The sequence below is a fragment of the Urocampus carinirostris genome, chromosome 15 (genome assembly GCF_059441175.1).
Source record: "Urocampus carinirostris isolate Australia breed hairy pipefish chromosome 15, RoL_Ucar_1.0, whole genome shotgun sequence".
In the NCBI taxonomy this organism is placed as follows: domain Eukaryota; kingdom Metazoa; phylum Chordata; class Actinopteri; order Syngnathiformes; family Syngnathidae; genus Urocampus; species Urocampus carinirostris.
Genome location: NC_142363.1, coordinates 3,716,341 through 3,730,105, shown reverse-complemented (window position 1 = coordinate 3,730,105; position 13,765 = coordinate 3,716,341). Strand labels below are relative to the sequence as shown.

Genomic DNA, 13,765 nt, shown 5'->3' with positions numbered 1-13,765 from the left:
TTATACAGGAGGCCACATGACATTTATTGATTTCATTTTATGCAACAAGGGATGACAAACCTGTCACAAGTTACATTCATTTCATGGAAATCCGAGTTACAGTGGCCACATTGGCTCCTAATCAATCGAGTCGTGATGAGCTGAGTATTACCTCGGATTCCTTCAACACAACGGGAATGTTATTTCAAGGCATTAAAGAGACATGTAGCGGTGGTCCTCTTCTACTTAAAAGTTCATGAGGTACAATATTGAAAAAATAAAATGGCACACTACAAGTTGGCTATGCAATACACAGCACCAATTATCCTTGCCAAATGTGCAGCAAACAATTTCTGAGTCTCACGCAACATCTCTTTCTGCAAAACTGTGGAATCCATGCAGGGAAAGAGGAAACAAGACCAACATTGTCGTATTCTTTGAAAAAAATGCATCAAAGATCAACTCGATCAGGGGTCGGGAACCTTTTTGACCCAAAGAGACATAAAAGCAAAAATACTTCGATATTTATTTTTCTTGAGAGCCATATAATTACAGACAATACTCAACAAGCCCGCTCTACAGACAAAAACTATTTCTTCAGCACATTTGTTTCACTTTGTGACGTTTGATGATTTGAAAAAAAATCTAAAAAAAAAATAACGCCAGAGCCTGTGTCCTACATTAATATACAGTAACTGTACTACTTAAAATCTCCCTCCCGCAGTTACTTAGTATTGAGGCTCATTTTGGTTTTAAATCTAGGTGTGAGCAAAGTTCTTTTGTAAACATGTCACGAAATACTGCCAAAGACAAACAAGGATACCAACGTGTTTACCTTCAATGCAGATGATGGGCAAAGGAGAGTGGGCGCACCCTGTGTATAGCTCTGCCCATTCATACCACTCACCCAGTCAAATTGCTCTAGGTACTTTGCTAGAGCTTCTGGGTAAAAAGCTTGTTTTAGGTTTAAGTTTGTTGTGTTACTTTTCATTATAGTGTCTATAAAATGAACATAGGACGCTTTTATATATATATATATATATATATATATATATATATATATATATATATATATATAAAATTATGTAAAATTGTTTAGGGATCTACAGCCAAAAGGGGTCTGTTGTTGTGAAACCTTGCCTGTAAACTGTAGTAAAAATAGTGTCCTATATATATATTGGACCAAATCTTTTGAGATTACAGCACCATCTATACTTCGGATTTGTGACAATTGCTTCCTCATGTAACTGTGAATTAAATCATCGCGCAAGTTCTATTTCATCTCCGACCCATATGTACTCATAAAAAGAGCCATATATAGGTCGCGAGCCATACATAGGTCGCGAGCCATAGGTTCCCAACCCCTGAACTATATGGTAACCACACTCATACATGTTGTTATAGCTCATAATGACCTGCATATTGGAAACTACTGTATTTAAAATTGTTGTTTTCCAAGTGGGCTTATTGGACCATTTGATTGTCTTACATGCATTGTATTCCTTGGAAGTTATCTAGTCCATAGTTTAATTCGGTTTGTACTCGTCACTTCTCGGAAGTGTTTTCCTGTCTTTCTATCCCAAAGGAAAGCCATGCATAAAAAATAAACCTGAAATTGTCTTAGAAATCTTACGGTTGGGCCGGTGCATTCTCCAAAAGCTGATGGGTCAAGAATCAAAGTGACATTGTTACAGAGTGGGAATACCTGAGTGTGCGATAGTTGGACCAGCAGACAAATGTCTGTTTTCTAACAGTCACTTAATTGAGAAGAGGGATGGGCTTCATCTCACGGTAGGTGGCAGTTTCTTCATGAGCAGGGAGGATCCTCCGATAGGGGTGCTGTGCTTAAAGATCGGAAGGCGAAAATGGAGGGATCATACGTGTACCTGGGAGGAGGACGACTGCTGGTCAAAGTCTGAGGAAATAAAGAAGAGTCATGTTAGCATATTTTATTGCCAGTGCATGAATATGACGTTTCTGCAGTGCAATGGTTCCTTACTTTGTCTTTTAGATTAACACTGATTATTATGTCCACTATTCAAACAAAATGACCTTAGCAGAATCTTGTATCATGATAGATTATTTTCTACTTTCAGACAAATAGCTAACGGCTGAGCAGGAACCTACACTCTTCTGTGGACCCAGAGTCTAAAATTAGCCCTGGCCGTTTTCCTCCAGACAGGAAATGACAGGAAATGACTGTTGAATTTGGCAGCAAAGCAAAACTTTCTCCAGAACCAGCAGACATTGTGTCAAAGGGTGGACGGAGAAGGCATTTAGAATAAAAGACTCCAACCCAATCAATTTAATTTAACATGAGGAGGTGAGGGTGGTCCTTGGAAATCCAAAACATATCTTGTAAAAAAAAGAAAAACCTGTTTATACAGTATGTAGTAGAAATTTTAGTAATTTGGTCTAGTCAGATCAAATATTTGTTAAACAGACACCAAACAAGTCCAAACCTATTCTATCTCAAAGAGTAATCACGACACAGATACAAATATTCATACACATATTGAAGATATGTTAAAATAACCCGTTATTTAAAAATTGTGGGGTGAGTGGATGTATTGGCAGAGGTGAAAGCACGTATGGTTGGATGAATGGTTCAGACATGAGATGATCGACTGATTGGTCTAAGATATATGTGCTGTTGGATGGATGTTTGGACAGGTTGAATGAGAGGATGAATGAATCGGTTGGGAATATTTGGATGGTTCAAAAGATGGGCCGGTCGGTCGAATGGAAGCATGTATCAATGGATGACTGAGGTGGTCAGGTGATGGATAGACTGGTCAATCAGTCAGTTGGATGAATGGGTCAGTCAATGATAGATGCGTCGTTGGGTGGATGGATGAATCGGTTGGGGATGGATGAATAGTTGAATTGATGGGCGGGTCGGTCAGATGGAAGCATGGATGGATAACTGGGTAGGTCAGGTGATAGATGGACTGGTCGAATGGATGGGTTAGTCAAGGATAGATGTTTCGTTAGATGGATGGACAGGTTCGACGAGTGCATAGTTCGGTCGGTTAGGGTTGAAATGACAGACTACATTCACATTGTAAACTGCCTAAAACACCATCCATCCATCCATCCATCCATTTTTTGCACCGCTTATCCTCAGTTGGGTCACAAGGGTGCCAGAGCCCATCCCAGCTATCTTCAGGCAGTGGGCAGGGGACACCCTGAACTGGTTGCCAGCCAGTCGCAGGGTACACAGAGACAGACAACCTACTTGCTCATTTACACCTAGGGACAATTTGGACCAATCATTCAACCTGACATGCAAAGTTCCCTGTGTACTTTCACGGGTCTGCGCAATCACACTAAGTCTTAGTGTCGCTTGGAATAATGATGAGTATCAATCCCAAGTGTGGCAACCTAATGATTATCAAACATGTACAAAATCTCACATCAAATCAAATTACATTCTGCTGGCTTTCTGGCAACAGTACCGTATTTTCCGCACTATAAGGCGCACCTAAAAGCCTTTATTTTTTTCAAAAGCTGACCATGCGCCTTATAATACAGTGCGCCTTATTTATGGATCAACATTAAGTTTTCCAACTAACTTGCAGCCGCCGACTAGATTTTCCCCCGAACGCCAAGTAGTATGCGGTGTATGCTGGGATTTATTTACAGGCGTTTCATTGGCTAACCAATGTGTCAATCATCATTTGAATCGATCACTATTGGCTAAAGTTATTCGGAGGTCAAGGGGCAGATCCTTTTTATCATTTACAGGCTGGCATTGGCTTGAACAGCAAAACAAAGGCTGCAATTGGCCGAAAAAGATGTGTCAATCATCAGTTGAATCGATCACTATTGGCTAAAGTTATTCGGAGGTCAAGAAGCGGATCCTTTTTATTATTTACAGGCTGGCATTGGCTTAAACGGCAAAACAAAGCCTGCAATTGGCCGAAAAAGATGAATGCACTTTTTTCTATTCTGTATTCGTAAATATTTTATTCTCCTGGATTTACTGCACTCACGGATATAAGAGGATATCGGCTGCACATTATTATGAACACAACGACTTCGGTGAGCTACTCCGGGTTTTATATTGTCCCTGTATCTTGTTTAAGACTGAACTCGATGTTTCTGTGATAAGCAGTGCAGATAATGGATGGAATGGAGTGTCTATTTTTAAATTCAACTCAATTCCAAGTGTTTATTGTCATATGCACGGTAAAGTTGCGAGCGAAAAAGAAAATAGAAACTAAGGAATGTGTGGCATTTCTTGAATCCCAAGACTTTAACCTTCCGAATGATGGAACGATGCATTTGAGTCACATCGTACGGACACCGCATCCGCACGTGTTCTCGACACGTATTTGCGTCTTTGCAAGCTTTGGGAATGTTAAGGTGGTAATAAGTTTGAGTGAACTATCTGACTGTTTTGTCGACGTTCCTATTGTAGCGCCTTATAATCCGGTGCGTCTTATGTATGTCAAAAATAGGACCAAAAACGTTTTTTTCAGGGTGCGCCCTATAACCCGGTGCGCCTTATAGTGCGGAAAATACGGTAATTAGTTCTCCAAATTTGAATGAGTTGGGTGGTACTTTGTTTGGTTGAATCCCGTACCCATTAGAGTTGTACGGGTACCATTTTTTGAATGAATTGGATGTTGTAATATCAGAAGGGTTGCACAGCCCACACGCCCGTTGTTTTTACAACTATAACCTAAGACTTCCACTTTTTTAAAAGTATATTTTGTTACATAATTAAAACATTTTGTGGATTTATATAGTTGGTTGCACCATACAAAACTATAGTAAATCACACTGTTACAGTGGAAGTACAATTTTAGCAAAAGGATTGACTTATTTTTATAATTGTAATAATTTGTAAATGAATTGAATGGAACATAAGAGCGATCAAAGAGGCCCCCAAAATTGTTTGCTATTTCCTGCTTTTTCCTTCTTTATTTATTTTCTTTTCCCCTAGCTTTTCACTTCTTTCCTCTTGCCTATTTTTTTCTAGTTTCCTTTTTTCTTTCATGTTACTTTTGTATTTTCCCCTAACTTTACTTTTTCCCCTTCCTTTTTTACCTTTATATCCCCTAATTTTTCTTCTTTTTCTTTTAGTTTTTTCTTTTCTCATTTTTGTCTGGTTTTCTTTTTTCCCCGTTTCCCTCCTTTTTAAAGCAATTTTGGGATAATGTTACTTAATAATTGGTAATCTATGGATGAAAGCAACGAAAACACTCTAAAAAGCAGTTTGGTTGGCAAAAGAATCAGCTCTTTTTAGTGATCTGAACCTAAAAAGCCGCTTCTCTAAGAAGGACGGAAACTTGAAACATTAACATAGTCACGAAGGTAAGAAGGATCACGTTGCCTCATCGTGCAGGCGATTAATAAATTAAACCACACTTGTCTCTCTATATTTTAATGTCTTAATGAAAATAATAATAATTATACAATAATAATATTTAAAATATAAAAATAAAAAAACTCCTGGTTTTATGCGAAGAATGGCTTTTCTTGTGCGCTGAGACTGCCTGTGCAGTGTATAATTGCGCACGCGCACAACTTGGAGGGTACATTGCTGACACACGTTTTTTAGAATGTGCGAGGAAACCGGAGTGCCCTGAGGAAACCCACATAGGGACGGGGAGAACATGCAAACTCAACACGGAGCCGGTGATAGCTGGAAGTGAAACTGAACCGCTAAGTAGGGTCGGGCGTGGTAGGAATTGGATGGGGGACTACCTGGGAAAACAAGGTGCAGTAAGCTTGACTAAAACACATCAGTGATAATTACTGCCTCACATTTTTTTCTCACACGGCACAACATTTCCTGCTGGTGCCTGAAACTGGACGCCGTCGCTTTGGCTGCTGCAGCCTGAGAAACACTCATCACGTCATCTCTACTTCCTTCTACACCTCCACAGGGACAAAGAGGCCTCAGCAGCAGCCACTGACGTTCTCCGCTGGTTTCCATGTAACGGACCTCCCCATCCACCACCAAACACACAGATGCAAGCACAGCTTCACCCCTCAACAACCTCTAAGCCAAGACAGCTCCAAGCATGAATGCTCAGAGTTAGGGGCCCACCACATTCATATCCGATATCGCATTTGGGGGCCAGAAGAAGAGGACTTGAAATTGCAGAAACTGTGGGAAGAAATAAAGCCCGCCTCAGAACACTTCACGCGGCCAAATGTGTGAAAATCGACATCACTGACTGAAAAAAGGGAATCACGAGCAATAGCTGTGTGTAACGGCGCCACTAAAACAGATAGGGGCTGGCCGGCCGGTCGTCCTATAAATGGAAAATGACTTCATCCTTTGTAATCACACACGGGGGACTGCAAAAGCGACCACTCCTTCCTCCTCAGCTGCACATCTCCATCACCACTCTCCTGTTCAGCCTCGAGATTGATTTTTACGCAGATTGCCAACGCATCTCTCTTGAGAAGATGCGGTTACAGTTGGTGCGTATGCCGCCCTATAAACAAGTTTGCAATGAGCTCGAAATTGACACTATCCCCCGCAAGGTGACGATGACGTCTCTGTTCTCACCACACTGTGGATCCTTCTGGAACGGCTAGCTCGCTGCCAAATAGCACTCGACAGCTTCTACGGATCACTTTCCTTATGCACTACTATCTAAAACCTAATATAGGAGGAAAAATAACATTGATTTTATATATATTGTTTGCAGAAACCAATCTGTCTGCAAACCACTACCTGGGAAATACATAAGGAAAAAAAGAATGCAGGTGTAACTACTTTTTCTCACATCGTCACGGTTATTTCACATATATTCAGCTTACGTATTTTTGGGGGTTTAAGAATGCATTAAATTATTGTAATAGGCAATGTCATTTCCTGCAGGTGTACTTTATAATGTATATAAATATAGAACGAGGTATGACAGTCAAGCCACGCTTGTGATTGTATATTTTCAGCAAATGTGTTTTTAAATTCCTATTTTCACAAGGAATCTATCGAATACGCAGCTACTACAAGCTGTTTGAACTAAGGCAGATGCTGTCCCACTATGTACTTGGATTGAAATCAAGGTGCTGGTGGCAAGACAGGCTGGACTGTTCACAGGGGGCACTCGTACATGCAGCCTTATTATCGCTGAAACCGCATGTTTGCATTAAATTTGCAAACATGTATGGCTTTAAACGAAAAACAAACAAAAAGCTTATCTTTGAAAAATTCACAACATGTGCACTCGGTTTTCCACATTAGGACAAGAATGTGAACTGTGAAACTTACCCGTATCTTAATGGTCCGTGTTTTTCCTCCACAGTTCTTTTTCAGCAGCATTTTCTGTGAAGAATGAGAAACTTGATGAAAGTGGCTTAGTTCACTTTTGTATTGCACCCAGTCTAAAAGTATTTCAATCTCCTAAGTACATTGAAAAAAAAAAAATATATATATATATATATATATATATATATAAAATTATTATTTATTTTTTTTTAAACTTAATTATGTTTTTAGGTAAATTTTAGGTAAAACGCTGCTCATTTCAAATGTTTTCCCAGTAAAAAACACTCCAAATATTTTTGAGGAGCTTTTAAGAGTAAGATTTTAAGTGTTTTACCATTGCTTTAGTCATATTAAAACGAACAGTGTGTATTATTTGGCACCTTATTGTGGTTAAAAAAGCGTAACAAAAAAAACCCGGTCTTGATTTAAACAAGAAAATTAACTAAAACTATAATATAATCCATTTTGAAATTGTAAGAGAAATTATGGTTAAAATGTGCCTTTTATACATTGTTCTATACTCTTACACTTTTATACTCTTTTATATTTTTATATTTCTATAGTAAGTAAGTAAGTAAGTATTTCTATAAGTGTGTGGTTTTACAATTTCGCAAACACCTTCAAGGTCAGGAGAACAAGTTCTCAGGCACCAACAAATGTGACTGATTAAAAAGCTACAACTTGACGGCCACTATAAGGCCTACTAGCTTGGTTAATCAGAGTTGGCTTTGGCTTTGACTCCCACGTTTAAAGTCCCTCGAAAGCTTGCGTTTTTTTCTCACAAAGACGCATTGTTTTAACAAAGTTTCGCTATCCCTATTGCTCATTTATCATACTCGCACGCCATCTAGCGACCAACATTATACACTGCATTTAAATATGTGATTTCTGTCTAAACCAATCAGATGTGTAGTTTCCTTCTTGTGTTTTGCAATAAATGAGCCTTCTGAAAAGGAGGAGCGTGTTCTTCCTTCAGCCGATCCTGGAAAAATCGAAGTTTCAAACTCAGAGTGTGTTCTTTTCTTCATTCTAGTACAATCTCAAGTTTTAACCTTGACAGAAATAGTCCATAGTTTATATTCTTCCTTGTGCATGTTTTGCACTTGGCTACAGCGATATCCAGTGGTCAAATAGAACACACTGTCACTTTAAGTAGTTTTTACTTGCTTTTATAGAAAATAATGCTTGAAGGGAAACATACTATTTTATATATACATCATATACTAAATTAAATGTTCTTATTGCACTTTAGTAAAATTGTTCCAATAATCAGAAGGTTGAGTAATATTTTTCTAATGCTAATGTATATTTACCAGTTATTCCTAGTAAAATAAAAACAATACTTAAAATAAGAAAAACATCTCTTGGCATATGAAAACATTGACAAAAAAGTTACAAACAGAGTAAAAAAGATATATATTAAAATACAGAAACAGATTGTTTAATTTCATGTTTTGTATCAATAACCATATTTAGTAAAAATCCCCAAATAATATATATTATCCAGAAAACTTTGAAAACTTTTTATTGAAGGACAGTGTTTATTTGACGACTAGATGTAGTTGTGCAGTGCAACTGAAATAGAACTATGGAGTGACCAAAACGCACCATTTTACTTCATTTTTTTTCCCAGACTTTTTGAAGTTTTTCGGTACCTGTAGCAGCAAGATTGTGGTCAATTGTCAGCTCCCTGAGGCTAATGTGAATTAATGCAAATTTCTCAACCACAGTATTATAAAAGATACAGGTTATATGATAGTTCATGTTTTTTGCTTATTATTTAAAACCAATAGTTTTTGGTAAATTAATTATTTTTCCCTACTAGGAGGCACTTAACAATACACACTGTCCCTTTAAAACTTATTTCTAGTAAAATGAGAAAAAAACTACACTGACAATTAAAAAATTAATCTGTCAGTGAAAAGAGAATATGTTACATGGACGGACAATTATTTTACGACATTCAGTCAGTTTTGCTACAGGACCAAATTGTTTGATGGTCATTTTTTGGTCTATCTTACAAGAATATCATTTATAAACATTAATTTATGTGAAAATATTGGTTAGAGGAAGAACATCTGTCGCGACATAGATTCAGTCGGATCAAGTTGGCAAATCCAGCTGACTCACTAAACTAAACAGTCAATGAAGCTTATGCAATATCCTGTCTCCCAATCCCTACACAACCCTTTATACTCAAAAAAACAGCAGGAGGTGAGGGGACCACACAATACCAAAATTGTCTCCAGTCCAGGAGGCGGCCTACGAGGTGGAAGAGTAACAGGAATCCTTTAGTAGTGCTGCTAAAATCTGGGAATAAAACGGACCATCCTTTTTACTTATCTTGAAAATCAACATTTTGTACAATTTCAACTATCAAGATCAGTCTAGTCATAGAAATATGGTGAAAAAGTCACAGATGCATTGCTAAATAAAACTAGTTCCGGTAGACCTGCAACAATTTGTCGATGTCGAAAAAAATCAAATCATAGAAAGTCAAAAGTTCCATTGTCAACTATTGTTCCAACACAGTGAGGCATTTCACAACTCACTAAGATTTGAGTAACATATGAGGCAAAACAGTTTTGATGACATACATTGTACATTTGATGGGCATATATTTTGCTATTGAATTAAGTGTTAATGCCAGACTGTGACAGACACAACTATTGGAAATTAAATGCATGTAGTCCAAAGAACTAACGTCACTTGTTAAAACCTTAAAAATTACATCTATTTGTTTTAATAACTGTTTGATTTCAAACTATTGAGAATCATTATTTTGTTAGACTTTGTAGTTGAACACGATGTACTTCATAAAATGCACATATTTGTTTTTACAGTTGTACTGCTGCTAATAAGCCTGCTCTTGGTTTACAGGGATAAACAAAACGTTTAATTGACTTTAATTTATCACTTTTTGCTTATCCCTTAAGAATGGACAGAGCTTTATTTATGGATTAATGTCAATACTGACAGAGCACTGCGCCCAATTGGTTTTAGATAGGGCATTTTCTATTAGATTTTTGTACGACGTCGCTATTGGTGTGTATGTGAATGGGTAAGTGCGAAGCACATTGTAAAGCGCTTTGGGAGGTCTTCAGTGACTTGAGAAGTGTATGTTAATGCAGACCATTTACCATAAAATTAAATCAATTTCATGCTTAATCTAGGAAACACATTATATCATCTGTTTATTTGACTAATCATTCCTAGTTGACTATTGAAATAGTCATTAGTTGCAACCCAACTTGACTGTAATAAAGTTTCTGGAAAATTTCCAGTTAGAGGGTTAACAAGAGACTGGGGCTGTGTCTGTGAGCTACCTCTATAGGCCCCCTATTGTACTCCCTTGTAGCACCTCTCATTCCACTTGACTGAGTGAGCACACACACTTGCACAAACAGACACAATGCAAAACAAGAAATTCACAGACATGAGGCTGGGCACATGGGGACACAAAGACGGTCGGGATGATCGACCCATAACCCAGCATGAGATCCCCCTCGCAACCCCCAATAAAACCAGTAACAAGCTTCTTCATCTGCCTCTCAAAACCATATGGACCGCAAAAAAACCTGCACTCTTCCCTTTGCAAACACACACAGCCCAACATTTGGACTTTATTCTCATGATTGGTGGATAGGCTTCTCCATAACTTATTAGCACATGCTGGTTTTATTTTTTTGTCTATTTAATCCTCCTGCCTGCCTGCCTCCACCCCTCCGTGGTTTCCCCTCGCTTGCCAGCCTTTGTGAGAAATGAGGACGGACATCTGCCGCCCCTGCCCGCTTCTCCTTCATCCCTCTCAAACCAGACCACCACGGTGGCGGCCTACCGTCTAAGGGATGGGAGGACTTTGTATTCTTCACGGGAGCGTGGAGATTTGGGGTTTCGCGTGTGTGTTGATTGTCAATGGATGGACTGAATTTGGGAACCTTTTTAGGGAGACTATACTTTTTTTAAGGGTTACAAACACATTATAATTAACAAACCACACTCAATTACTGTAACTTCAGTTTCAGGGAAAGTCAAGTCAATTTCTAAATATGAATTGCACTAATAGTAATAAGTATATTGTTTTTAGTATTGGACACCGTCAAAGGAGATTCCATAGAATGCTAGTTTGTTATTTGGACCATTATTGTGCACTTGTACGACCATTTTACCATCAGGTACTCGGTGATCAAAGCATCAATGTCTGACTTATGCCTATTTAAATGTAATTTCTGTAAATAAGTTTATAGAAATAGAAAAATCACAAAAAACACTATTACCACTTTCATGCAAGTTAGAGCCAAAAAACAAGCAAAATTTAGGGTATACTGTAAATATTTAGAAACATCTGCCATCGTTTTATAGAAATGTTATGTATGAACATGTGGTAAGTTTATTCTATTTTTAATATCAGACACCTGAAAAGTTGATTCCTTTGAATGCCAGTTTGTTATTTTGACTATTATACCTGACCGCTGTTTGTTATTTTGACTATTATGCACTGTTTACATTGTTGTCATGACTGGCCGATAATGTTGATGTTCTTTGATATGCTCACCCTTGAGGGCGGATCTGCTTGTGTAACCCATGAGAACTAACATAGAGAAAGGGCCAGGGGAGGGATATAAACGGATTTGGAAATTCGTATTGGGATGTTTTTCTTCAAGTTCAAAATTCACAGATGTCTTCTGTATTATTTTGGGTGTCTTCTAAACTTCTAAAACTAAGTGATACTGGGTTCATTGTTGTTGGACTACAGTTGAGTATAGTATGAGTCTAAAAAGTGGTACTGTATTGAAAATTCATTACACTGTAGATAGACTTTTTACCATCCCACTTATATGAATTATTTTCTGCATCCTACATACTGTATTGCAGTTGTCTGCAACCACCGGGCCACGGACCTGTACAGAGCCCTGGGTCCTTGGGTATACATGCTATTTATTTCACCCATAAAAGAACTTTGGTGCTGGAAGTTTGGGTGCGCATTATACCGAGGTTTCACGTTAGTATACCACCGTAATTGAGCAATAATTGATCAGTGGAAGAATATTGCTCAGCCTTGGCTACAATGAGAATCCAACCCAGATTGTGGCGGTGAGAGCGCTGCACCTTAACGACTAAACTATTCGGATTGCGCTTGACAAAGGAAGATGCATTTGATTGTTTCTCATCATCACATTATTTTTACCTATGGTGCCTCATTGTACAATGTTGTAATTAAGCATTATGGGAAAGAGTTAAGCCCAAACAATATTGTACAAAATCTAATGCCTTTTCTAATGTCATCTTGACCCCAAGTAGTCTAGTGATTTGAGTGGATTTGGGCTTGTTATAATCATTATTATAATTAATATTATTGGGCCTGGCCACAAGAATATAGTCTGAAATTACCCGGTCCGTGATACAAAAAAAGGTTGCAAACCACTTCTGTGCTGTATCAGCATAAAGTCTATTAAATTAGAGGCAGATAATACAATTAGTGAGTAAGACAGGAGGAATAAAGTAAACTACACACCTGTTGCATTTTCTCTAAATCAAGACTGGGCCTTCCCATATCTCCCCTGTAGCTGTGCCGATACTTTCGATAAGGTGCTGACTGGTCAAAGTGGGTCAGGATGATGGGCCGAGCAACCGGCTGCACCACTTGAAGCTGAAAGCGCAAGGGGGGCGGCTTGTTGCTGGAAGGCGGCGTGGCGCTGAAGAGGACCGGACTGGACGAGGCAGCCAGGCAAGCTTCAGACTCCACAAGAGACCTGGTGGGGGTGGCAGGCGATCCGCAGCCGCACAGGTCGCGCACCTCCTCGTCACTAGAAGCGCTGCTGTGGTGATCGGCGTGTCGTTGCGGGAGTGCCGCCATCCACTTCCTGTTGTCGTTGTAGCTGATTCGCTCCAGCTCTTCTTCTGAAGAATGGCGATCTAGGTTGGCGTCGAGAAGCAGGCGAAGACGTCGTAAACGGGCCGGAGAGAGGGCACCCTGGTTGTGCTGCTGGCTTGTAGCCAATGGGGTCAGGGCACAGTTTCGCCGTCTCTCTGAAGACAAATGTAAGACGAGTATGAAAAACCCACAAAGAAACTCTACAAAGAATATCTGGTTGGCTTGCCGAACGAACCTCTATCGATTTGTGCAAGCTCCTGGTTTTCTCCCTCCGAGTCATCGCTCTCTCCACCCTCTCCACTGCCATGATAAGCAAACTAGAGGAAACAAAAAGAGTACTTAAAAAGAATGAATCATACATCCTTGAAAAATTAAATTATTCTGCTTAAAGTTGCCGTTTCTTTTAGTGTAGCAAGAAAATGGTAAATGAAAAAGCCTGTTTCAAAAACAATCCAAATGTCAAGTAAAGTCAAGTCATGTTTATTTGTATAGCCATAGCCCTTAATCACAAGAAGTCTTAAAGGGCTGCACAGACCACAGACTATTGCAAAATACAGACTATTATTGGACCCTCCTCTGATCTAATACCTACATGAGGGCAAGGTAAAACTCAAAAACCTCAGCATGTGGAAAATAAAGAGAAAGGACCGCACATGAGGTAATTCCCCCTTCCAGGA

At 38.9% G+C, this 13,765-nt stretch overlaps 1 protein-coding gene across 1 annotated transcript in view; it reads right to left on the bottom strand.

Moving 5' to 3' along the window:
• LOC148351354 (uncharacterized) overlaps positions 1–13,765 on the bottom strand; it is a 30,951-nt gene continuing 17,186 nt past the window's right edge. Inside the window, exons 2-5 of the mRNA XM_088355116.1 lie at positions 13,324–13,405; positions 12,729–13,243; positions 7,217–7,270; positions 1–1,894 (exon numbers count right to left, since the gene is read on the bottom strand). Of these exons, the coding sequence (XP_088211242.1) occupies positions 1,787–1,894; positions 7,217–7,270; positions 12,729–13,243; positions 13,324–13,405 (759 nt within the window). The 3' untranslated portion in view covers positions 1–1,786. The remainder of the gene's footprint in view (positions 1,895–7,216; positions 7,271–12,728; positions 13,244–13,323; positions 13,406–13,765) is intronic.